Raw genomic sequence first — 26,525 nt, 5'->3', positions numbered from 1 at the left:
AACATCAAGGGCAAATCTACACAATAAGGAGTTTTATATAGTTTCATTTCATTAAGTTTTATTCTTGTCTAACCTATTTTGCCTCATCTTGAGTGTTTGTTTGATTTTTGTATTTTGTTTGGTTATATTGCTAAATCATTCACATATTGAGCACAAATTTCATCACATACTGAAATATTAAATAAAAAGTGTGCTTCTAATTAAGTTGTTTATTTAAGTCCATAAGGATGTGGTAACAACATAAGAGTTGTCTAAACTAGTCAAATTGTAAGATTCCTCCTTTGAAATATAAATTCTCAAATTATGATCCTCCCTAATTACATCCAAACCTTATTTCAATGTTGCATGTTCTAGTCTACGAATCTTAAGGTCCCTTTTAGACATCATTTGTGATGTCAATAGATACCCACATTTTTTAGAGGCTATTTTTTTCTGCAACATCATTTGCACTTTGTTTTGAGGTCAACAACCTTGCATTCTACTTCTTCTAGCTTATTTTGAGCATCTTCCATTTCACCATTATAGAAGTAAACATCACTATGGGCTATCCCTCTAAGATATTATTGTCCACCCATTCTGATGTTTCTTCATCCTTCTAGGCTTTTCCAAAGACCTTTTGTTAGGTTCAAGTATATGATTTTGTTATTATACTCATGATGTTGAGCCTTTGTCTCATATGGAATCCCCTTAAATGTGGTTGGGAGAAATGAGATGTGGTAATTACCAAGTGTCATTTGGTCCACAAGATTTTAAACATTTGAGAACAATATTGCATTAAGGATTAACTGAGCCTCAATATCACTTTGGGTGATATTTATTAGGTGGTTGCTTTCTTTGATCACTTTAATGCGTACTATTGTATAATATTGTTGTATGGTTTAATAGTTTAGAATTACCGTATTACATACCAAAATTTGGATAAACATTTCCTTGCATTTTTTATTTGAAAACAACATTTAGCCATGCTAACTTTCAAGATCAATCAATGTTGATCACTTAAGTCCCCCTTCTTATGAGTTTTATATTAAATAATGTGTGTCTGCCTATCTAACTCTTTCTGAAAAAATAAGATGCGTCAATATAGAGAAGTTATGGAAGAAAGGTGACTTAAGTGATCAACATTACAAACACATAAATTTATTTCATTTACAATAAAATGCTAAAAATAATAAAAAAATTAAATTAAATTACAATCTTATAGATTGTTTCAAAAAATTTAAAAGTAAAGATCAAAATAGAAAATTTAATACCATTTTGTCAAACTATTTTTTTTAATTTCTTTTCAAATTTATCCTCAATCAAAGAGTAGATTTAGAATTAGATTTCTGATGGAGGTGTGACCACCATCACAACTATTGCAAACTTTTAAAACAATGAATACTTGAACCACTGAAAATGAAGAAAAAAACGATCCAAGAAGCCAATATGCACACCCTACACATAAATCATGGTCAGCACTTCCCCTGGAAGCAATTTTCTATCACCAGATCTGCATATTATGATTTTTTTCTGCCAATGAAGCTGGATCAGCAGTTATGATTGTCTTCCCTGATGGAAGCATCATTAAAAATTCAGATAGCCATTGAGGCCACTAATTTCAGCTTAAACAGCTGTTAATTCTGACTGTTTTCTGTCAACCTCACAAACACTCATCTGCACTGGGTTTCCTGAATTTTCATCACCATTATGTTTGCAGGGAGGAATGTCAATGGGATGAATTTCTGCTAAACTTATTGGGTTCATCTTTCCATTAATTCCTGCAAGATCCGTTGCCTTGTCATCTTTCACTTCCTTTGAATTTCTATATAAAATGTACACTGCCATTTGCACTACTCCAAAGAGGAATCCCAACACATTGGGTAGCTGCAAAAACAATTTCATTAGGTCATAACCCAAACCGATAAATCTTAAAAATAAGTAGATATATACTGTGTAGGCTAAGTTGGTATTAATATACTTACTGCAACAAACATGTCTCTGATCAGAAGTCCATAGGCAAACCAGATTGTGGCATTGACAGTCAGGAAGAAGGACAAATAAAAGGGCATGAATTCAACACTCTTTGTACAAATTACTAATCTCTGCCATGAACAAACATTGGGAAACTTCATCAGGTATTCCTTCAAAAAATATTGGGTATTCAATGGAATAATTATGTTATGAAGACTTCTGATTGACTTACCAGTATGCTCAATGGAGCTGCATATACTGTGACAGATATTGCTGAACTGATCCAACCCACTATGACGATTCGTCTCTTTCCTTTCGAAAACAACAGGGTAAATAATACCACAGATCCAAAAACACCCATGTTCAGAAATATGAGCAATTTTGCAATCAATATCTGTATACACACAAAATCTGTCAGATCTTTTCCTTTTTTCTCAAAATTTTGTTAAAATGCAAAATAGTTATTGTTGTATATGCATACATACCTTGGTTTGTTTGGGAGCATAGGCTACGTATATGGAAAGGTAGAGAGTCTCAATAATGCAACCAGCAGAATTGATAGTCACAATTAAAGTACAGTCAGGTTTCATCACGCCATAGTACATCCAAAACATGGCGCTGAACAATGCAACTACGTATGGAATTGCCTGAAAACCTTCAGTGGACTTCTTTCTGTACACCCGAATGAAAGTTGGCCTGAAAAGAGAAAAAAAAAACCAAGAGAAGGTCAAAGTATAATATTAGTAAGACCACATAAAAATCCTAATTCTATTCAGAGGATCAAAAGAAAATTGAATGCTTCCCATCATACAGCATACATATCTTTTTCTGTGATTTTTTATTCATATTTTTTCTTGGCATTTTTTATCATTACTATTATGGCTCTGGACAGGAAAGAAAGAAAATACTAGATAGGTTCTCAGAGAAAATCAAATGGATGGGCTTGGGCCAGCGATGCTATTTCGTTTGGATGGAATAAGTTCTATGATTAATCATTAGGAATCAGAAAATGAGAGAAGAGAAGTTGGTTCTACTCAAATTCTATAATCTATCATTGCTAATGATGAATCATGGAGTTTGATTGGAAGTGTTGAGACCCAAAAACAATGCATATTAATATTAAACGTGTAAATTTGAGAAAACCAAAAAAACATTAGAAAACTGATGAATTTCATTGTGCTGAAACTTACAATAGAACAAGATAACAGCTAATACAAGAAAAGAGAAAAATGAATTCCAATCAAACTGTATGACCCAGAAAATGATCCATAATGATGAATCAAAAAATTTGATTGAAAGGCATTGAGACAGAAGAACAATACATACTAATCAAACTTTAATCACCACCGTCCATCTTTTTTCAAAAAACAGCTAGTGAAAGAAGAAAAATGATTTATGATCAGAAAACAGAGAATGATCCCACTTTCTGTGTTCTAATGATGAATCACAAAATTTGATTGGAAGCATTGAGAAAAAAGAACAATGCATACTAATCAAACTCTACGATCTATCATCAGCAAGGAGAAAGTGACATCATCAGAAACAGAAAGCCAGAGAAGAAAAATAAATTCTGATCAAATTCCATAATTCATCATCAGAAAATGATCTGAATTTCTCCTTCTGATAACAAATCATAGATTTTGATAAAAACACTGACAAAACTAAATTGAAAGACAATGCATATTAATATTGAACGTTCACCAGAAGAACATAAAAGAAAACTGATGGATTTCATTATAATTAAACTTACAATGGAGCAAGAAACACCATAATCGAAATGATATTCCCTGAGAATCAAACACAAAAACAAAAGTCAGTTCATTTCCTTGAACTTGAACTTACAATAGAAACACAAAGAAAAAAAAAAATCCTTTAATCGTTACCAAGGAGGCCAAGGGCCAAAACAATGGGATGATTTAGGCTGAAAATTCCCATTTGTATGAATTTTGAGTTGAAGAGAGTTAAAAAAAAAAGAAAGAATAGAAGAGAAAGAATGCGCAGTCCAGATAGTTGGAGCACTCTAATCATTCATTTATAGAGAATGGAATTTGGAGCGGTGTGCAGATCAAAAGAATGGCGGTGACACGTGGCAGCAACATTCTTCCGCAAAGCAGAAAGAGATGATTGAAGCGTGATGAACCATCACTAAAATGGCGGACAATTCATGCATTCCGCGCTCCCTGCCGTTACAGAAAACCCGTACCGCCACGTCCACGTCATCGTCTCGTCTACGTGTCAGATGACTGGGTTCGCTACTTGTCACTTTCTTTCCCTCGCCCATTGGGCCCACAAATTTCTGTCGTACTATAAAATGGCTTTACACAAACTGTGCGCACGTACTTTTGTCAACGCAGTTGATAATGACAGATATACACTTGCAAAACTTGTCTGTCAACTACACGTTCCTACTCTCCACTTGGAAAGTTATCTCATGGCTCTGCAAATCTCATAACATTTCTTTTCTTTTTGACAGAATTAGATCTATCCGGTTTAATTCTGGCAGTCAAAAGGTTTGAGCCTGTTTAACTTCTATTTAAAAACAAAGTTCAAGATTTGGTATTCAAGAGATCGTTTATGTATATGTTTTTGTATAGTAATTTCGGATGATCGTATTCAGCGATCTATTGTTATTAGGAATAGGAGTATTTATTAGGAGAGTTTAATTTATTGATTCAAAAGATTAGTATATCAGATTTCGATAATTTATAATTTAATTATTGTCATTTTTTTATTAGAATGTATGTGGCATTTTGAATCATACTTTTGATCTATCATCATTTTTTGTCTCTCAGCTAAGAGAGATAGAAGATGATGATAGATCAGAGAGTGTGATTGTGATGATAGATAACGGAATAAAATCCAAAACCTTGTACATGGATGTTTTAGATCACACCCAGTGATCATTATTAAGAATATGAACATTTGTTTGAAGAGCTCCATCTCAATAATTTTTGCATAAAAAAACAATTTCCCTCCCATGTAATGCAATGCTAGTTGTGTGATTTTTCCATCCGTTTATTATTTAAAAGATAACTTCTAAAATTGACTATATAACTTTTTGCATGGAAGTTTTGGATCACACTTAACAATCCATCATTATGAAGGAGGCATACATAATTTAATTTATAAGCATTTAGATTCAATATTATAGATTGTGGAAATATAATATCTCAAAGAATCTAGAATCATCTTTTAAATAAATTTGACAAATTAAAGATCTTTTAGATTCTAAATTAAAAATAATGATACTTTATATACTTGTTACCATAAAACTACAGACAAAAAAAGAATGATATTAACATGAGTTTTCCACAATCTATTTAGTCTTCAAAAGATTTCTTCTAAAATTAACTTAGAAAGTTTTTGTATCAAAGTTTTGGATCACACAAGGATCCATCATCAAGAAATAGAGGCATACATGAAGCGTTTAGATTCATTTTTTTTTTAATAAAAGTGGACATACCACTAAACTATTTTTTATTTATTCAAAATATACTTTTTTACAACGGGTTCAAAGGGCATTCTGGCAAGAAAGAACCCACAAGAAAACCTCTGGTTACGGCCCTTAAAAAGAAAAACTGACCAAAGATCCCCCATACAAAAGCTGTCTAAATCCATATTTTACATAGATTTTCAAATATACAAAACCCCCACCCTAAATCCTACAAAATATTGAGAATATACACTCAGCCCCTCTAAGGGATGATACAATAATCTGCAACATATGAGTTCTTTCAATGCCATATATATATATATATATATATATATATATATATATATATATATATATATATATATATGCAGATCAAACCAAAATGCACAGGAAACTCCAAGTGCCATACTCCCAACACCATCTTTCATCCTGCCAAAAAAGAATGTCAAATAGAAACTGTTGAAGACAACATAATTATATCATAATTCAATACCAAGAACTCGAGCTTTCCTCCGAGGGAGTGCTTGGCAAATTAGGAGGAACCTATAGTGGAGCTACAGGGAGAGGAGGAGCCAATGAAACAAAACAAAAATTTAACACATCGAGAGCCCTATACACAATATGAGGAGAAACAAAATCTCACAATTTTTTCAAACCTTTCAAAGCATTATCTATGCTATCACATATTAACCCCATTCTAACTTCAAATAACAGCTCTCCACACCACCCATTATCCAATAGATCATGACAAGGAAGAAAACCAACATAAGGGAAAGAACCCACATCAAACATGTAATTATCCAAAGCTGACTCAATATTATCCAAAATGTGAAATGGAGGAGCCAGGAATGTAGCTGCTAACAGCCAAACCAGTGTTTTATCCAATTACACATCAAAGCATACAGTGAGAAACGAGACACAAACTTCAGAAAAAGAGATATAAACATGAGAGAGCAACCAACTATTACCCACCACCCTACGAATTTCATACTCCATTTCTTCATAATGCAAAATAAAAACTCTGCTAAGTTTCTCAAAATTAAACCCATAATTATCGATGACATCTGCCAAACTAGTGCAGAAGAATAAACCATAGAGACACCACAGAATTCTAAAATCGATGACACTATACTACCAAAGACACTGTAGATAAGAATAAATAGCCATTTCAGAATAATCATACAAAAAATCCCTTATCTGGACCATAATTCACCAACTCGTGCCGACATATTCGACTTAAAATGAAGGCACCCTGATTCATAATGGAAACATACAGTGGTGGCTGATCAAAATATAATTAATGCCGAAGATCACCTATTATAATGCCCACAATCATATCAAAGCTTCTAAAAAATACACGTAAATAAAACCAACCAAATGGCAAGCCACTATAAGCCCAAATTCAAAAGACAGATCTTGGTACGAAGTGAAATAAAATCTCTCAACACTCCTAACAAAACAAAATTGAAACGTGTGAGGCAGAGATGAAAAGACAAACATCAAATAAACCACACACATCGCCCTCCCTTAATCATTATCATTAACCATCCTTGTTGGTTACATCAGAAGGTAACCGTATTCATTTCCAATGCATACTTACCACTTAACCATAATGCTAAGCAAAGATGATATGACAAGCATCAAATAGAAACCACACACACACCGCCACCCCTAAACCTTATCACTATCCATCTTTATTGGTTACGTCAGAAGATAACCATTAAATTTACCATGTAAGCTTACCTCCTTTACTTCAAATATTTCAAAACCAAGGAAGGGATCTCTTCCACACTTACCTCCCGCATATTAGCATCACTATCAATGGCTAAGCTAGCCAAGAAATCTGCAATCTTATTCACTTCTCTATAACAGTGGGAAATCAAGAAGGAATCAAAAAAATCTAATTTTTGCAAAATATGACCAAGTATATATTGTAATTGTCAACAATTCAACTTCTTTTTCATGACACTTAATAACCATAGAATCACCTTCAATTATCAAGTCCTTAATTCCCAAAGATATAGTCATATCCAAACCAAAAGACAAAGCATAGAATTTTGCACAATTGTTAGTCTTGAAACCAATCGCATGACAACGAGCCTAAATAAATCTTACCTTATGATCATAAATTACCATACCTGCCCCTACCAAGCCAGGGTTCCCACGAGAAGCACCATCAAAATTCAATTTAAAGTGCCCTTGCGGAGGAGGTTTCCAGCAAGCAAAATTTCTCTTACTTATAGCATTAGTCTTATTCAAAATAGATCCATGAGTAGGTAAAACTGATAACATCCTTCAGACTCAAGTTACCCTACTATCCCAATGAGAAAAAGAGGTAAGATTTTCCAAATTCTTATAAATAAAAGACAAAGCCACTTCAGAGATGGAAGATTCAATCCTAAATAAAACCTCAGCCAAGGAAGAACTTGTTTGTTTAAAAATCCTATTATTAAACTCTAACCAAATATTCCAAATCACAATAGATGGAGTAATAATCCAAATACATGCATAAAAAGATGAAGCAAACAGGAGAGGCCACGATCTGAAGTGGGAAAGGAGATCCTTACCAATAAAAAAGGATAGATTTAGCTTTTCAAACAAACACTGCCAGCAAGCATAGGCAAAATCACAGTGAAGAAACAAATGTGCAGAGGATTCTAAATTTTTATTACAAAAAACACAAGGAAATACTGCAGTAATACCCAACTTGTCCAACCTCATACCTGTAAGGACCCTGTCCTACATTGCTAACCAAGCAAAAGCACCAGCCTTTGGGAGACAAGCCATATGCCAAAACAACTTGTATGGCCAAGTAGATAAATCTTTAGCAACCAAGAGAGAATTATAGCCATCCTTAACTGTGTACTTACCAGAGATATTTCTTGTCCAGATAAGTTCATCTTTAGCATCAAAAAGAATTATTACTCTCTCCCCCAACATCTTTTCATATTCCAATTTCACATTTTGATCAATATCTAAAAACTCAATTGATTTCCATCTTGCCACCTTAAGATTTCCACTATACTCAATCTCAAAATAATCAGCCACAAAGACACCCCAAAGGGAAGAAAGAGTGGAAATTAAAGGAGACCAATCCTTTGTATTCACCAGAGGTGGGTGTCCATTCCAAACTTCCTCCCAAAACCTAACCTTTCTACCATTATAAACAATCCATGAGAGATGAGGCAAAATCACTGATCTACATTTACATAGAAAATTCCAAATAGTTGAACCAGACGGTAAATTAGAAACTTGAAAAACATACTCTCTTGGTCCGTTATTTAAATATTTAGCAAACATAATATGTGCCCAAAAGGAGAACGGTCTCTCATACAATTTCTAAACCAGCTTAGCACCTAAGGCTAAATTCTGACTTTCCAAACTCCTAATACCTGTGCCCCCAAGGTTTTTAGGCAAACAAACTTTATCCCATGCTACCAGAGGGAGTTTCTTCTTACAATCTTTATTATTACTCCCAAGGAAGGACCTAAGAGTATCTTGCAAACTAACAATAGCCGCTTTCAGAGACTGCAAAATAGACATGAGATAAATAGGAACAACATTTAGGATAGACTTAATAAAAACAATCTTACCAGCCAAAGTTAACCATTCTAGAGATAACTGAAATAATCTTATCCCAAAACTCAACTTTATCCTGCTTAATGAAGAAAGGTATACCAAGATAAGAACAAGGAAGATTTCCAGATGCAAATCCCCAAAAAATCTTCAATCTATTTTGAACCAATTGTGAAGTATGAAGGAAAAAAATCTTTGACTTATCAACATTTACTCTTTGACCAGAAAAGGATGCATAATTTTGTATTATCCCCTTTATCACTCTTGCCTCACCCAAAGAAGCCTGACCAAATAACAAGGTATCATCTGCAAACAAACAATGGGAAATTCTTTGTGGAACATTCTGAATCCTAATTCTCTTCCAAAGCCCTCTCATCTTAGCGGCTATAATAGCCCAACTGAACATTTCAGCTAGGAGAATGAATAAGAAAAGAGACAGGGGATCCCCTTGCCTCAAACCCCTAGAAGAGGAGAAAAAACCACAAGGGGAGCCATTAATTAGAACCGAGAACCTTGCAGAAGAAATACAAGCACGAATCCATTTGACCCATGCCTTGGAAAAACCCAATTTAAGTAGAACAACACACAAAGCCCCCCATTCTACTTTATCATATGCCTTCATCATATCTAATTTGAGGATCATGGTCGGGATTCTCTGAGTAGAAATAGAATGTAGAACCTCATGCGCCACCATAGCTCCCTCTATCGTCTCCCTTCCTAGAACAAAACCACCTTGTTCTAAAGAAATGATCCTAGGCAGAATTTTAGCCAGCCTTAAAGAAATAGCCTTGGTAAAAATCTTGTACAAAGTGTTACATAAAGCAATAGGGCGAAAATCAGCAAATGTCTTAGTAACCTCTTTTTTAGGAATAATTGCAATCATTGTAGTATTAAGCTCTTTCAAAATAGACCTATTCCTTCTAGCTTCCTCAAGGGCCAATAAAACATCATTTCCCACAAAATAATATCTCAAAGAAATCTAGAATTGCCTTCTAAATAAATTAGAATACATCAAATTTGTATTTCAATTTAAAAATAATAATAATTTATACACTTGATATCACATTTGCAAACTTACCGACAAAAAAGGTATGATGTTGGCATAAGATTTCCACAATCCATTTAGTCTTCAAAAGATTGTTTCTTGAATTAATTGTGATAGTTTTCATATCAGAATTTTAGATCACACTCAATGATGCACCATCACAAAAAGAAGACATACCATATTTAATCCAAAAGCTTTTAGATTTTTTATTGTAAAATGTGAAAATATAATATCTAAGAAAAATCTAAAATGATTAAATAAAAATCTTTTAAATTAAGAACGATAATTTATACACCTGATTTTACATTTACAAAACTACAGACACAAAATATGATCCTAAAACCTAAATATTTAGATTTCATACACTGAAACAACAAAAGAATTTCTTGCTTAAATTGATTGTGATGGGAATACACAGCTTTTACTGTTTGATAGAAATCTATCGTATTGATTTTAAGATGGTGAGGCTCATCCCTCAAACTCACCAACCTTCTTTATTTGTCCAGCTTACTAGCTTAGTCATGGAAAATACTTATTCAATCAGCCGCCACAGTTTTGAAATCATTAGCTCATGGTTATATGGCTTAACACTAGTAAAACCTGACAAAATCTTTTGTCCAGTTTAATTAACTTTTAACTGGAATATCTGAAAGAGAGGTCGTCTTCAGAGTTGAGACAGCATATCTGACAGGTCACATAATGTTACCTCTTCTACACGGCTCATGTGCACCATTAATGGTGCTTACCTATTTCACAGACATTGGCTGAATGCTCTAGAATGTTCTAGTCACAGAAACAACAAATTTGATTTTTTCGTATTTTCTCAGGAATGTTCTGGTTATTTGAGTAGCCTATCTGGTTATTTGAGTAGTCTATTAGATTCGGATGAAGAGATTGTTTAATCTAATTTGTAGTAAGCATGTTTTTATAGTAGAATATACATTTGAATTTTAGGGTTTGAATTTTAGTGTTTGGGGTCATCAATCTTAACCATTTTATCCTTGTCTTTCTTGTTTCTTATCCGGGATGATATGAAGATATTTTTTTGTCTAATTCATAATGAGTATATTTTTTTTAGAGATAGAGTATACATTTCATCAAATTTATTTGGACATGATTTCAATCTCACCTTTTATATTATATTTATGAGGTTTAAATCTTAGAGTATACATTTTGCCAGTGATTCAAGACATAACCCCAATCCCATCTCTTTTATCATATCTATGGAGGTTTGAGTCTTGGTGGATGATGTAATCAATGACCATACCATACCCTCACTAATTGTTCTCAATGAATTGAACTACAACTCTTTGTTAGTCAATGTTTTTCTAATCTTATTTGGTGGACAAATAAAAGTGATATAATAATAAATCAATCATGCTAATTTCACTTCAAAGATAGAATGATTTAAATTATATTTTCTAAATATTTCTATAAAACTAAAATATGATATTTACAAATATGGAAAATACTTATTTTTTATAATATTTTAAACATATTTATTGTTTTTAATAAGTATTTTTTATGTTTATTGATGATAACTTTTATTTTTTTTCTTAATAATTTTTGTTTTTTATTTTCATATAAATTGATAGCTTTTGCAATTTTTTAAAAATATAATTAATTTATATTTAACAATTAAACAATTAGAAATCTTTTAAATTCACATCACAAATTATTTCTTTCATATGTAACATTTTTTCCTAAACAATATGATATGGTAATAGTAATAAGGACATAATAGAGAAAGAGAGAAAACATTGCCATTGTCAATATCAGTGACAATTATTAACTTAATAACGACAAATTTACTTTGAATAGGATATGCTAATCTAATGCTTGTAGATAAAGTACAGGCCCCACCACCAATTAAAATTTTGTAAAACATTATAAAGTCAATTTTAATAATTAGGAGTTTGTGGCTACAAAATAATTCAATTAGTTGAAATTATAAAACACTCTAAGGTTTTGATTAAGATAAACATGGGAAAGGGCCCAAACCCAATACAAAATAGCCAAAGAAATTTTAGGTATTTGATTGCCCACCATTCCTTATTGAGATAGTCTAATTTTCCTCAAATAATAGCTCTTTAGGAAAAATATTCAATTCTTCATTAGTAACAAGAGGAATATCATGTTGTACCAAGGCTTTACCCTTTTCTTTCTCACTTTTATTGTTAGTTTTATCAGTAGAGTTTGGAGAGGAAGCCTGAGCAATAGACTCTTTCACCTTATGTTTGGTTCTTATTTTCTCAAGCTAAGATTGAAATACTTGCATATTGTGGTAGTATTTTTCATATATTCTTTGTAATAAACATAATATTCTTCACGTTCTTGAGGATATTCTCCTATCTTCCTTTAAGATTCACCACATTTCTTTCAAAATTTCTCCTCTCATCAATATTCTCAATCACCTTCATCATATATACCAACTCCCTTTCTATTTGATCTTACTTGTCGAACTTAGTACCCATATTTTAAAAAGAATCTCACGCACCATCTTTGATCTCCTCATCTTGCCTCTCCAGGGAATTAGACCAAAAAAGGGACTCTAATTTATGGATCTCATTTTCTTTGCAACATACCACTAGGCTAATTTCCATTTTAGGATATCGTTTTGAATGGTGTACACCTTGTAGAGGTTGTTCATTTTTTCACTGAGCTAGGTACAAAGAGTGAAATATTTAGAGGTCTTAGAAGGACTTATAGGTTTGGGTTTGTGGGGGTTGTGCATATATAAGATTTTAGATATATAGAAGGATTGGACTCTCTAATGTGAAAATGCATTGGGAAGGGTTAAAAGAGGGTTTGAAATTGTTAGAGGGGAATCAGGGACATATTCTTGACTAGGATAGTAGGTGAGGTAGAATTTTCATTGGACACAAAAAAATTGAAACCCTCAAGGTGATCTTCAAAAGAAACTTTATTTGCCCCTAAAGAGGAAGGAGAGGAGTCCAAAAAGTGGACAATAATAGGATCCTCTTATGGAGTGACATGAATCCCATTAGGGGATCGATTTTTATATTTCAACTTCTTAAGGGTAGGATCCTCTTCTATCTTGGTTAGAGTTTGGTTGTAGATATGAGGGAAAATAAAATGGGATAAGGTGAGAGATATATTATAGAGATAAAGACAATAAATGAACCCTTGGTGAAGGGGAAGGGCTTTATCACTAGAAATAACTTTTTAATGGACTAATCAAGAGAGGAAAACAACTAGAATACAATATTCATCTTAACATTATGTCTGAAGTGATTTACCATACGAAAAAGGTAAGAATGGAACCTTTTGTAGTGGCCTTCAAGGGTAATGTATCTCATTGAAATCTATATAAAATTATTCCAAACTATAGGTAGGTCATCTCAATTAAAGCCATTTTGCAATCTATTCCTTGTTGAGTTGCATCTTTCATAGGTTGATGTCCTGTATAGCATAAAATTATCCATCATGTGAGTACATATATGTCTCTTGGTTAGGACCTATTCCTTGCTTGAAATGATATGTATTTTATGAATGATCTCTCCTTAGAAATTATGCAATCCTTCACTAAGAATCCACTTTTCCTAGCAATTGGGAAGGTGTGCATTCTTGGTCTCCTTCCCTCTTGAAGATGTTGTCTTTTATTAAAGATCTACTCTAGGAGGTAGATATCTTCATCCTTTTTCAATTATGAATCCCTCAAAAGGATCCCTTTACACTTGTTGCAAGATATCCCTTTTACAACTTTCTCTTCCTTTCCTCAAAAGAGTTATGCCCTCTTTGGCTTGAATTGCATGTACATTGTTGCTTATATGATATCTCCTTGATGTTAAATGTGTTTATATGTGTTCCTTGTTCTTTTAAACCTTAAGATATCAACATACGACTACATTGACATCTTAAGGGGGGGTATATATGTGGTCTCCTAGATGCATTTTTCAGTTATCTTTGTCAAACTATCATACACGGTATTGTTGCATCCTCATACTTTATTCCTTAAACTATCAATATTATATAAAGAGATTGAGTTGATCAGCATAACACTCTCCCTATTCAATTTGCACTAAAATTCAAGAAGAGATGAATAGTATAACACAACTTGCTAGACCTTTCAACTCTCTTTCACCATTATTTAGTATGAGTTGATTAGAATAACACATCTTGATTGGCCTTTTAACTCTTTCTTGTCAATTTTTTAGGGTGGGTTGACTAGCATAACACAACCCTTTCATATGTTTCTCAGGGTGAGTGGAACTAGCATAACACAACTTGCTAGACTATTTCGACTCTTCCTCTCCACATGGATCACCTAACATAACATAACTTGCTACCTCATGGAATCCATGTTCTTTTCTCTATCTCCCTTGAACCCATAACATAACATACTTTGTTAGCATTGGATCATGGTTTCATCTCCTTTAAGTTGGTATATGTTCAAGTGTTCTTTCTATAAATCCACTTTTTCTCTTGCAATATGTCAAGAATGATATTAACGGTTGAGACATTTTGATGTTGAGGTCTTTTTAACTAATTGGCTTGGAATTGTTTTAGTACTAATGTTTATTTCTTTTTTGTATACTTGAAGGTTACTTGCATGGATTCATAGGATCCTATTCTTGAGAGCTTGATCAATCATCAGATTTAGTATTCTCATATCCAAGTAGTTTGTCTTGTTCTCAAATTCTCTATCTCTACATTTGTACTTTATTGTGATTATGACCATAAGATCATACTCCGCTAAAGTGGGGGCTAAATGTAGCATCATAAATTGTGCATCTTTAATTAGGGTGTCTAATTTCACACTCTCGTAGCACCCATTTTAGTATTTTCCATTTCCCTATGAATTATAAGAACTTTGTTATAATTAATTAATATTTAATTAAATATTACATTGAGTCTTATTCCACTTTAATACATCAACACTTTATTATTTGAGCCCTCAATTATAGGTATGCCCTTTATATTTTATTATCCTAATTTATTATACATCTTTCCCATTTCAAATCTCAAGACACATTTCCCCCATCTAAAAAATTATATATATTCAGAGAAACCTATTTTTGTAATTAAGATCCAATAATTTCACAAAGTTAGGCTGAAATTGTCAAGACCAAGATATCCCAAGCATCCCAGTTTGAGGTTTTTTTCCCCAAATTTTGGGGGGATAATAAGGAGCTCCTATCCTATCCAAATCTAGCTCTATGCAAAAAAACTAAAGAATCTAAGTCAGTCTAAAGATGATTTTATTATGAAATCCCTATATAAGGCATTCCTCTCAATTCATTTCATCATCTCATTATTGCATTTCATTATTATGCTATCTTTCCAATTCAAGAGAAACACTTCAAGAGTAGATTTGATTCAAGGAGCAGAAAACTACATTAGGGAAATTCAATTATGTTTTAATTTTGATTTCATGATGGATTTTATGTGATTTATCATGTTATTGTATCAACACATAGAGGAGTTACCCTAAATACATTGCTTCATCAATTGAAGTATAATCAATTAAATAAATCATTTAAATTCAAGTGTTTTCAATTCAATTTCAATTTGAATTAATTCCAAACCTAAGTTTGACTTAGGAAAACCCTATCAACAATACCATTTCTTCTCTTTTTATGTGTATGTGATAGGTTTAGGAGCCGCAATTACAAAATCAAGTAGAGTAGATAGAGATGACCAAATCCATATTTTGTAGGAGTGAAAAGAAAAGGACTAGGTTGCCCCAAGTGACCTAGTCCTAGACCGAGTCACCCCAAGTGACCAAGTCAAGGACTGAGTCACCCCAAGTGACCTAGTCTTGAACTGAGTAGCCCCAAGTGACTTGAACTTGGATTGAGTCACCCCAATTAATCCGGTCCTAGAACAAGTTGCCCCAAGTTTTGACATATATTCTACGAAGCATTCTACTTCTAATAGTTTATTGTTTGTCCGCATCCGATAGTTGGAGGATAGGGTCACCTAAGCTCCTCAGTCTTGTACTTTTAGGCATAGGTTCCTCTCTATTCCCTCACCTCAAATCCAACTTTGTTTCTACATACTGCATTTGTAAATATTGTTTATGTTATTTTATGCCAATTTTCCATAATTTGCCCTAGATCTAGCATTCAAATTACATCCTTTTAATTCCATTTTCAACTCAATAAAAAGTAGTGTATAACTCAGTCTATTTTCAACCCTATTCCTAATAAAATTGAGATTGAATCTATTGATTTCATTCTCCTTTTAATGTGATTCTTGTGAAATAGGTTTAATTCCTTGTTTACATAGATAAACTTGTGAACCCTATTTCTAGAGACAATAGTACTAGTGGAAGCCTTCAAACAAGATATACATAGATCCATCAAAGCATAATGAATGGGAGGATATTTGTCAAAAATAATTGTTAAAAATTCTTTGTAGATGTATACAAAATGTAGAATTATTGACAAGGCACGCGACTTATTTGCTAGAATAATCAAATAACTATGATCTCATGGACTTGAACTATTGCAAAATATGAACAAAGTGAATTGTTGAGAAGGCTTCAAAAACTTTCAAACAAATGTAATTTGGTAGGCACAAACCTAAACTCCACAACCTTAGCCATCATCCTTACTCCCTCTTCCAATAGGGCATGTTTGGAATAGGGTATGGGCCTCCATCAAATGATAACATACAGATTTTTTTTTCAAATGTTGTAGTTGCAACTCAAATGGTATACATGTAAAATATGGAAGCCTGGAGATTGTAAAAGAACTATTAAAAATGATTTAGAAACTTTCAAGCACATAATAACATATAATCCCAAGTACTATGAAATTGAACCCAAAGAGCTAGGAAATTCGAAAGACATAGACGAGTGTTCCATGGAACTTTTAGAGGTTGGATTTGCCTTTCCACAATGTTAAATATCATTAAAGTTGGAATGAATTCAATTGCCATTAACAAACAGTGTGTTACCTTTATTTTAGGCATTGAATTGAGATCTAGATATGCAAAGGTAAAGGTAAGAATGAAGGGTTCTACATTTTGGTGGACATTATAATTTGTGTGGAATAGAAGAAAATCCTTTGTGTCATAAATGCATTTACAATGGGATACTAGAAAAAACTTTAAAAAATGTGTAGAGACAGTTGCACTCCTTGGTTCATAAACAAGTTATTCTTCTTAAATTAAGGGTTCAAAAAGGATAAATCCACCCAAATTCTATATCTTTGAGACCTACGATATGACATATTATTTAATTTTAGTGGAATAATGAATAAATAATATAGTCATCAACATAATGATATCTCTTAGTGTGTCTTTTAAATAAAATTCTCATATTATTTTAAATGATGTTTGTACAACATGTGTTGAGAGAGCTCCCTCTATGCCATTTATTACCATTGATGTAAATAGGCCTTCAATGCAAATAAAACAACATGCAAGATATACACAAAATGAGTTTACACTTGATTAGTTTTTCAATTAGGGTTGAGATTCAATTAGGTATAGAGTTAGCTTTATGGTTCAATTAGGATTAAAAAAATTTATGCTCTTCAATAGATATCTCTTGGCGTATGATGTGAGTAGTCTCAATGTCAATGCCAAGAAATTGATAAAGTATTTATACTTTCAATTATAAGTCATTTGTCAAATTTGTAATTATATAAATTACTATCGACATAACCATTGCACCTCATTTAGGTGCAAGTGCTACTTTTATTTTATTTTTACAAGTAAGCATAGACTTTCACTTACTGGTATGCATAGACTTGTTTTCTTTCTAAAGAAAATCATACTAGTTTGAAAGTTTTTATTATATTCAACACTAAGAATTATTTTTATTTCTAAAAAAAACTTTACTTGTAAGTTAAAGTATATTTTTATTTAAAAATGCAATACTTTTATTTTATTTCATTCTTTTAAAATAAATGAATATATATATTAAAATATAATTATTTAAATAAAGAATTTTTATTTTTTTTGATAAAAGTGGATATACCACTGAAATATATTAATATTTTTTTTTTTTACAAGGTGTCTGGTTCAAAGAGCACTGAAGGGAAAGAACTAGTAAGAAAACCCTTCAGTATTGCTCAAAATCATAAAGCCTACCTACCCATTACAAAAGCCTTTTGGGCACATACCACCAAAAACCCACCCCATATTATATAATATTTTCATTAGACATAAAAGAAGTTCCCATGGGATGCATACAAGCATAAGTTGTCATTCAAATCAGTAGGATGATCAACATCCACCACAAAAAGGAAGAGCAGCCAAAAAAGTCGACCACGAACCACCCCTGCCTATAAAGAAAAAGTCTCCAAGCCACTAATTAGCATGAGACAAAAAACCAGAAGAGAAACTGCTACAAGTGAGCCTGCCAAGACAAAAACTATGAGCAAACACAGAATAATCCATATAAGAAGAAGGAGGGGATGTTGTAAACCCGATGGAACCAAAATGAGGCCAAGCCAAAGGATAGCCCATAGAAATAGCCAAGCTAGCAAAAGAGAGATGAGAAACCACCACATGTACCGAACCACCTGCAATTTCCAAGGCCTCGAAGACAACCACCATCTTCCAACTCTTAACAAAATCATTTGAATGAAACAGATCACCTTAATATATGAGAAGAACCACCAAAATACATAAAAGAAAAGCATGGAAAAAGAAGAACCAGAGCCCGTATATAAGCCAAACCGAGCAAGAAAGATCATCATGAATGCAACCATGGAAAAGCATGATACAACATGGAAAGAGTAAGAATTAACATATCGAAGCATAAATACCAAACCCACTTGCCAAGGGAGTGAACAAAGAACAACCAGTCATGATTAGTCAATCAAGTAAGTAGATTGCCACCCATAATAAAGATAACTGCCCAAAACATGGTATATCACAGAGAAGTTGCCGCAAGCCAACTTACCCAAGCTCACCTCACCATGATTACCGAATCAAGAAGCCAGCTACAAAACTAGCTAAGCAAATGCCAACTCGAAATAATGAACAAATGAATAAGAGAGGTGTGGGCAAATATGATTAGCCAGATATACCTTGGGCATCAAATGTATGATTAGCCAAATAAACCCAATCTACTAGATAGTCAAAAAAATAGAAACTTGTCGTACATGTCATGTCATCAAATAAAGTTACCATCCACCTTAGTGTTATGAAGATAAAGGAAAGCTTCCCACCATGATTACCAAAATAAAAAACATCTAACCTACGAAACAAAGTGCCTGTCACTGATAATAACCAAGTGTGTGAGGGCATCAAAGCCTGAGAAAAAACAACTTTTTCATCACAGACAAGATCCAAACCAAATGGATGAAGCTCCATGACCCTCCTTACTCATTAAGGAAGTACTTACCGAGTATGCCATTAGTGAAAATGTTTCCATAAGGCCAGACAACATCCTCCCTAATGTAATACACAAAAGAAAATCCACAACCAACAAGGAATGTGATGAAAGCCACAGACCACAGTCAATCAAAAAAGGAAAAACACCCAACCAAAGGAAAGATCAATCCATTAAAGATCAGAATACACTTGCCATACTAAATCAAACAAGACCCCTGATCCTAAACTTGAACCAACGAAAAGCTTAAAAAAGAACACTCATGCAAGAAGAGGTAATATCTTGAGGGGAGACTTCCAAATACTCAACACCTTCAATTACAACCTTATTAGCAAGATGATCTGCAAGACAATTTATTTCCCAATAGTAGTGAGAAATAGTAAAGGAAGTAAAACACTTTAATTGAGTAAGAATTTGATCTAAAAGGTATTGTAAGTGTCAGGAAACACATTTCTTATTAGAGACCGATTGAAAAACTAGCATTGAATCCCTTTCAATGATAATATCCTTAATGCCCAATGAGATGGCTAAATCAAGATCAAAAGATAAAGCATGAAATTCAGCAGAATTGTTGGAACCTACACCAATAAATTTACACATAGCTTTGACAATCTTAGCATTGTGATAAAAAAGGACAACTCCAATCCTTGACTTTCCTGAATTACCCTTAGCAGCCCCATGAAAATTTAATTTCAATGAGAATTGTGAGGGAGGAGACCACTTAGCAAGCCTACGCTTGGTGAGAGAGGAAAATCCTGATGCTACAGTCCCATGAGATGGAATGAGTCAAAGTGAATTCCATTTTCATGTGACCCAATTATCCCAGTGAGAAAAGGAGCACAAATGATCCAAGTTTTTATAAATGTAAGAAAGAACTGCCTCAAAAATGGAAGATTGAATCTTCTCAAGCACATCCGACAATGAAGTTTGTTTTTGTTTAAAGATCCTAGAGTTCCTTTCAAGCTAGATGTTCCAAATGACAATAGAAGGAGCAACAACCCAAAGAGAAGAGTAAAATGAGGATGAATATAACAAAGGCCAAGCCAAAAAATGAGATAATAAATTAGGACCAATGAAAGAAGACCATCCAAGCATACCAAATAGCCAATACCAACACTCCAAAGCAAATGGGCAATGCAGAAAAAACGTGATCCATGGATTCCATAAAGAAACCACAAAATACACAAGGAAAGACCACAGTAATCCCAAGCCTATCTAATCTCAACCTGGTGAGAACTCTATCTTGAACTGTGAGCCAAGCAAAAGAAACACCTTTAGGAAGACAATTTGAATGCCAAAAGAGCTAAGAAGGCCAAGGGGAGGAAGAAGAGGAATGAGACAAGACCTTGTACCCTTCCTTTATAGAATAAGAACCTGAAGCACTCTTAGTCCAAACCAAAGCATCCCCCTGATCTTGAAACACAAGAAATCTTTTTTCAAGCTCCTGTTCATAAGAAACTTTGAGGTCTTTACTAATGGGCAAAAAATCAATAGATTTCCATCGAAAGACTGGATAAAGACCGGAAGTATCAATATCACAATAGTTAGCAACAAAAACACCCTAGAAACCAGAAAAGATATTAGAAAAAGGAGACCAATCCCAAATTGAAGATAAGGTAGCATTACCATTCCAAACTTCATCCCAAAATTGAGCCTTCTTCCCATTATGAACTACAGAAGAGAGGTGACGAAGGATAACTGATCTGCAACTAACAATAAAATTCCAAAAAGCTAATCCTTTCGGGAGAGAAGAGGTTGTGAAAAGTCGTTCTCTAAGAGCCCCCTTTAATACTTAGCAAACATAATGGAAGCCCATTTACTAGAAGGGTCGATATATAATTTCTAGACAAGTTTATTCCCTAATACTTTGTTCTGATAAACTAAGTCTCTGATACCCGAACCCCCCAACTCCTTAGGAAGGCACACCCTTTCCCAAGCTAAAAGATGAATCTTCTTTTTACCCCCAATATTATCATTCCATAGAAAGGATCTTAAAGACACCTTGAGATCATGAAGAACCTTGGAAGGAGTTTTCAAAATAGACATCAAATAAATAGGAATGGCATTAAGCACTGATTTAATCAGAAGAATTTTACCAGCTAAAGTGAGCCATTTATGGTTCCAAGAATAAATTTTGGAAGATATCGTGTGAACCTCTTTATCCCAAAACATTACCTTATCTAAACCAACAAAAAAATGGATGCCTAAATACTTAAAAGGGAAGGACCCCACTTGAAAACCCCAAAAATGAGTCAATCGTTTCTTAACCAGAGAGGAAACATTAAGAAAAAACACCTTTGATTTGAGACTATTAACTTACTACCCAGAAAAGGAGTAGTCATTTATGATCTTTTTGATAACTCTGGCTTCTTCCAAAGAGGATGAACCAAATAAGAGAGTATCATCTGCAAAAAGACAATCAGATTGTGAAGTAGGATACCCATCAATTCTAATACCATTCCACAAACCTGAAGATCTAGCATCAGAAATGGCCCTACTTAAAGCCTCAGCCAAAAGTATAAACAAAAAAGGGGAAAGAGGATCCCCTTTCCTAACCCCTTCAGAGGAAGAGAAAAAACCAGTAGGAGAACCATTAAGAAAAACTGAGAAATGAGTAGAATAAATACAGGAAAAGACCCATTTAACCCAACTATGAGAAAACCCAAAGTGATTGAGGACAGAAACTAAGGAATGCCAATCAACCCAATCATATGCTTTAAGCAGATCAAGTTTAAGAATCATAGCCAGAGTCTTCTGAAGTGAAATGGAATGCAGAATATCATGAGAAACAATTGCACCCTCCAATGCTTCCCTTCCAGGAACAAAACCACCTTGATCAATAGACAATATCCTAGAAGGAGCTTAGCCAACCTAATAGAAATTGCCTTAGTAATGATTTTATACAAAGTATTATAAAGAGAAATAGGATGAAAATTAGAGAAAGAGTTAGGATTGTCCACCTTAGGAATAATGGCATTAAGAGTAGTATTTAGTTCTTTCAAAATAGTTCTATTCCACCTGGACTCTTCAAGGGCTAATAAAACATCATTCCCCACAAAGTCCCAACATTTCTGAAAAAACAAATGTGTGAACCCATCTGGCCCCGAAGCCTTCCCTGGATGCATGGAAAAGACCACCTCTCTTACTGCATCAACAGTAAAAGGAGCCATAAGTATCCTACTATCATCCTTATTAACAAGGGAAGGGATTGAATTAACAAAATTATTTACTAAAGAGACAAATTCAGCAGACAACAAAGACTTAAAAAATTTAACAACCTCTGAAGCAATTTCACCATCATTAGACAGACAATTCCCATTAGAATCATGAATACAAGATATTCTATTACGGTGCCTCTTTAGCTTAGTTGAAGAGTTAAAAAGCTTAGTATTCCTATCACCTTCTGATAGCCATAGATCCCTAGATTTATGCCTCCAATAAGATTCTTCCCAAGCCAAAACTTCCTCAAATTGGGCTTTCAAACATTTAAGCCTATCATAGGACAAAGAATCCATACTCGAAACCAAAATACCCTCATTAATATGCTCAATTTACTCCTAAATCCTAGCCTTTTCCCCAAAAATATTCTTCAAATGCAAAATATTCCAATCTCTAATCTTGCCTTTAAGAAAAGCCAATTTCTTAACTATATGAAACATCTAAGATCCAATAACATGTGGAACAGACAACCACCACATTTTCAATACGGGAAAAATAGATTGGTCCCTAAACCACATCGACTCGAATTTGAAAGGAAGCTTCCTAGGGGCCCTATCCTCAAGAATAGAAAATAAAATAGGGAAATGATCTGAACCAGTAAAAGGCAAGACTAAGGAAAAGAAATCCCAACCAGAATTGTACCGATTTTCCGATACCAAAAAATGGTCCAACCTTTCAGCAATTTGACAGAAATCCTTTCTCATATTAGTCCAAGTGAAGGGGCCATTTTGAGTTTTACAATCAACTAAATTCAATTTTTTGATAAAATGACAAAAATCAGCAATAATATGCTTGTTTGGAATGATACCCCTAACTTTCTTATCAAGACATAAAATTGCATTGAATTCACCCCGAAGAAACAAAAATGCACCCAACAATGGAGAAGCAATCAAACCTAAATTCTCCCAAAGTTTCTTTTTCTCAACAATGCTAATAGGACCATAAATATTAAAAAGCTAGAATTTTGTATTAGAAAGTCTACTATTTACTAACCCAAGCATCCAATTGGTTGAAGAGGAAACCAAAGAGATATCCAAACTAAAATCATTCCAAAGAAAAACAAGCCCTCCCGTAGCCCCCATAGAGGAAGAAATGCAAATTTTCCAGGGCTTCCAAGAGGAAGACAATAATTCAGCAAAAGACAAATTTAACTTGGTTTCCTACACCATCACAATATCACACTTTATTAAGTCCAATTGAGACTTAATCAAGCATCTTTTGTTAGGGTCATTTAAGCCCCTAACATTCCAAGATAAGATCTTCATTGGCCTGGAGGGGAGGTAGTGGCTCCCCTCTTTTCACAATAAGAAGTCTAAGAGATCATTCCCTCAAAAAAATCCTTCTAGAGACTCCTTTTAGAAGCCAAAGCTCTTGTAACCAGCGGACTAAAAGGCTTCTTTTTCCTTTTCCTTTTGGAAGAATCCAAAGGAGAAAGAAGAGTTGATTGGATACCCGCATCAATTTCCAACTGGGTTTTAATATGTTTAGGTTTACGACCCCTCTTTGCGAGAGTATTAAAAGGAGATATAGGAGAGAGTGGAGATTGGATCAAAGGCAATCCACCATTGGAACCTAAAAGAGCAACTCCATCAAGGACCCTATCCTTATCTTGATCCAGACCCTCAAAGCCATTAGAACCCAAAGGAACATTAGGAACATAAGGACTCATATCCTTATCCAGATCAAGCAATTCAAAAGGATTATTTGTGGGAAAAGAAGATAAATCTTTATCCAGCTTCACTAAATCATTATCAATCGATGTAATCACTTTGTCTGCCAACTCAGAGTTAAGAGCAATATTATTCATGTTAACAATGTTTTGCACTTGGTCAATGAGATGATCATCTGGCATGATAAGAGGACTATCCAAACCTTTAATAGACTCTGATCTGCCTTGCTCATAAGAAGGTTTAACTAGGTTAGCAGATTTAACAACTGCAAAAGATAGAGAATTAACCTTATCTACAAGTTTAACCTTGTCAAACTCCATAGATTTCAAAGAAAGATTAACAACACCAGTGGGTAATGAATTTACATTATCAGCACAAATGACCTTATGAGGATCCAAGGAATTTATAGGAACAGAACAATTAGTTTTATCTGGGCCAACACCAACTAAGGCATTCTTATCCAAAGGAAGAATAAAAGGTGGGATATTAGAATTCTTCAACACAGTCTGGATTTTAGTCCAAGAAAGAGACTCGAGGTCCCTCTTATCAAAAGAGTCAATCATTTTAGAGGCAGATTTAATCTTTTTCATATCGAAAAATAAATTTGAATCCATAGATACCAAGGAATGAGCAAAATCAATAGAATCCTTAACAATGTTTTGACGCCAAATACTAGCAGAAGACTTAATATTGTAGGTCCGAGGAGGGGAAATATTTGAAGTAACTAACACACAAATTTTAACCAAAAATAAACCATCCTCAAATACCAAATGAGATAGTAAGAACTTGCCAAAGGAATCCCCAATTTTTTTTACGATATCAAAATCAACAAATTCAGAGGGCAACTGAGGAAGTTTAAACCAGAGAGGAGCCTATTTGGCGGAGACCCAAGAAGGCTCAAAGAGAGGTTTCCAATTTTCTACAAAAAACAAATTCTTTCCCAACTAGAAAAATGGAACCTCTAAAGCCTTATCCCTAGCTTTAGAAGAATCAAAAACAACAATGAAAGAACAAGCAGATAGAAATTGAAAATACAAGGTACCATAGTAGTGCGAATGAATCCTGCATTGTAATTTTGAAAGAGGAATATCATCACCCCAAACCTGAAAGATGAGTGCAAGCGCCTAAAGATCACAGGCTTTTTTACCCAAAGAATTAATAGAGGCATCAATCGAGGGTACTGGAAGCCAACCAGACTGTGGCTTTGAAATGTCCACCTCTGGATTAGCCAAAGGATGACCACTGCCAACAGTAGGTCAACCGAAATATGAGGTGAAGAAATATTAGGGCTTATCACTGTCTGGAACTCAACTGGGGTCTTCTTAGTGGAGGAAACCCTAGCCCCCTCATGTGGCACCACATTTAAACTGGATTTCGCCTTAATGTCACCATTGGAAGCCCTAAAAATTTTAGCACCGAAACCTTGCCATCGAACACCAGAAGCCTTATTGACAAACTTGTGACCATGTCCGCCCTTGTGCTAGAAAAAACTACGGAAATAACCAAAAACAGGGCAATAATGAAAAATCTTTCCACTGATCAACCACCCAATGCAAACCCTCATTACCATGTGGAACACCATGTTGAAGATTACCAAGTCGAGAACCCTTTTGAATCACCATATCCACCCATTGCCCTCCTCGAAAAACCCACTAAGGAATGTGGCCCAATTGCATCCCAAAGGGATCCACAGGTGGTAGAGGATCTGCAATCGCCTCATCCCCCCAGCCATGTTTCGAGATGTCCCCCTACATAATGGGGCGAAAATTTGAAGAGTTAAATAAAGAAATTTTAGTTTATATATTAAAAACATATATTATAATATATTTTATATAAAGAACAAAGTTAAGCTTTTTTAAATATTAAATATAATAATGATTAAAATATTACATATCTAAATTCTATTTTTAAAAAAAATTAAATAAAATGTTTCAATTAGAAATCTATATTTAAATAAACATTAATGTTTATTTTCTATTCATTTAATTTACAAAAAAAATTGAAATAACACATTTTAATTCAAACATTTAATTTATAACATTTTTTCATTTAATTTTTTAATAATAAATAACACAATAATAGCTTTCATTATTCTAAAGTATATATTAGAAACAAATTTCTTGTCAAACAAGAAGACATTTATCCTTTTTAATTTTTCATAATATTAATTTTTTTAAATCAAGCTAACGCATTTAAATGCATAAAGACTAACTATTTTCCCATTTTTGAATCAAACACCACATACATTCACAGACATACTTGGCCAACTAAATGCAATGCAAGAATGATTAAATCTATATGGTGTGCGCAAGATTCCTT

The 26,525-nt window shown here is 33.7% G+C and overlaps 2 protein-coding genes across 2 annotated transcripts; both read right to left on the bottom strand.

Annotated features, from left to right (window-relative positions):
• Positions 1-1,287: 1,287 nt before the first annotated feature.
• LOC131035626 (bidirectional sugar transporter SWEET14) lies at positions 1,288-4,057 on the bottom strand. Its single transcript, XM_057967357.2, has 6 exons — positions 3,834-4,057; positions 3,701-3,737; positions 2,436-2,646; positions 2,183-2,344; positions 1,962-2,081; positions 1,288-1,863 (listed from the first exon to the last, which is right to left on the bottom strand). Exons 1-6 carry the CDS (start codon positions 3,976-3,978, stop codon positions 1,603-1,605), a joined length of 936 nt encoding a protein of 311 aa, XP_057823340.2. The 5' UTR covers positions 3,979-4,057; the 3' UTR covers positions 1,288-1,602.
• Positions 4,058-21,636: 17,579 nt separating this feature from the next.
• On the bottom strand, positions 21,637-22,832 carry LOC131874443 (uncharacterized). The gene is made up of 2 exons (XM_059217825.1): positions 22,336-22,832; positions 21,637-22,168 (listed from the first exon to the last, which is right to left on the bottom strand). The coding sequence occupies exons 1-2, from the start codon at positions 22,830-22,832 to the stop codon at positions 21,637-21,639; spliced, it is 1,029 nt and encodes a 342-aa protein (XP_059073808.1).
• Between the last annotated feature and the right edge of the window lie 3,693 nt (positions 22,833-26,525).

Source organism: Cryptomeria japonica, chromosome 3 (genome assembly GCF_030272615.1).
Source record: "Cryptomeria japonica chromosome 3, Sugi_1.0, whole genome shotgun sequence".
Lineage (NCBI taxonomy): Eukaryota > Viridiplantae > Streptophyta > Pinopsida > Cupressales > Cupressaceae > Cryptomeria > Cryptomeria japonica.
Note: the sequence above shows the minus strand (reverse complement) of the source record. Positions and strands in the feature narration are given on the sequence as shown.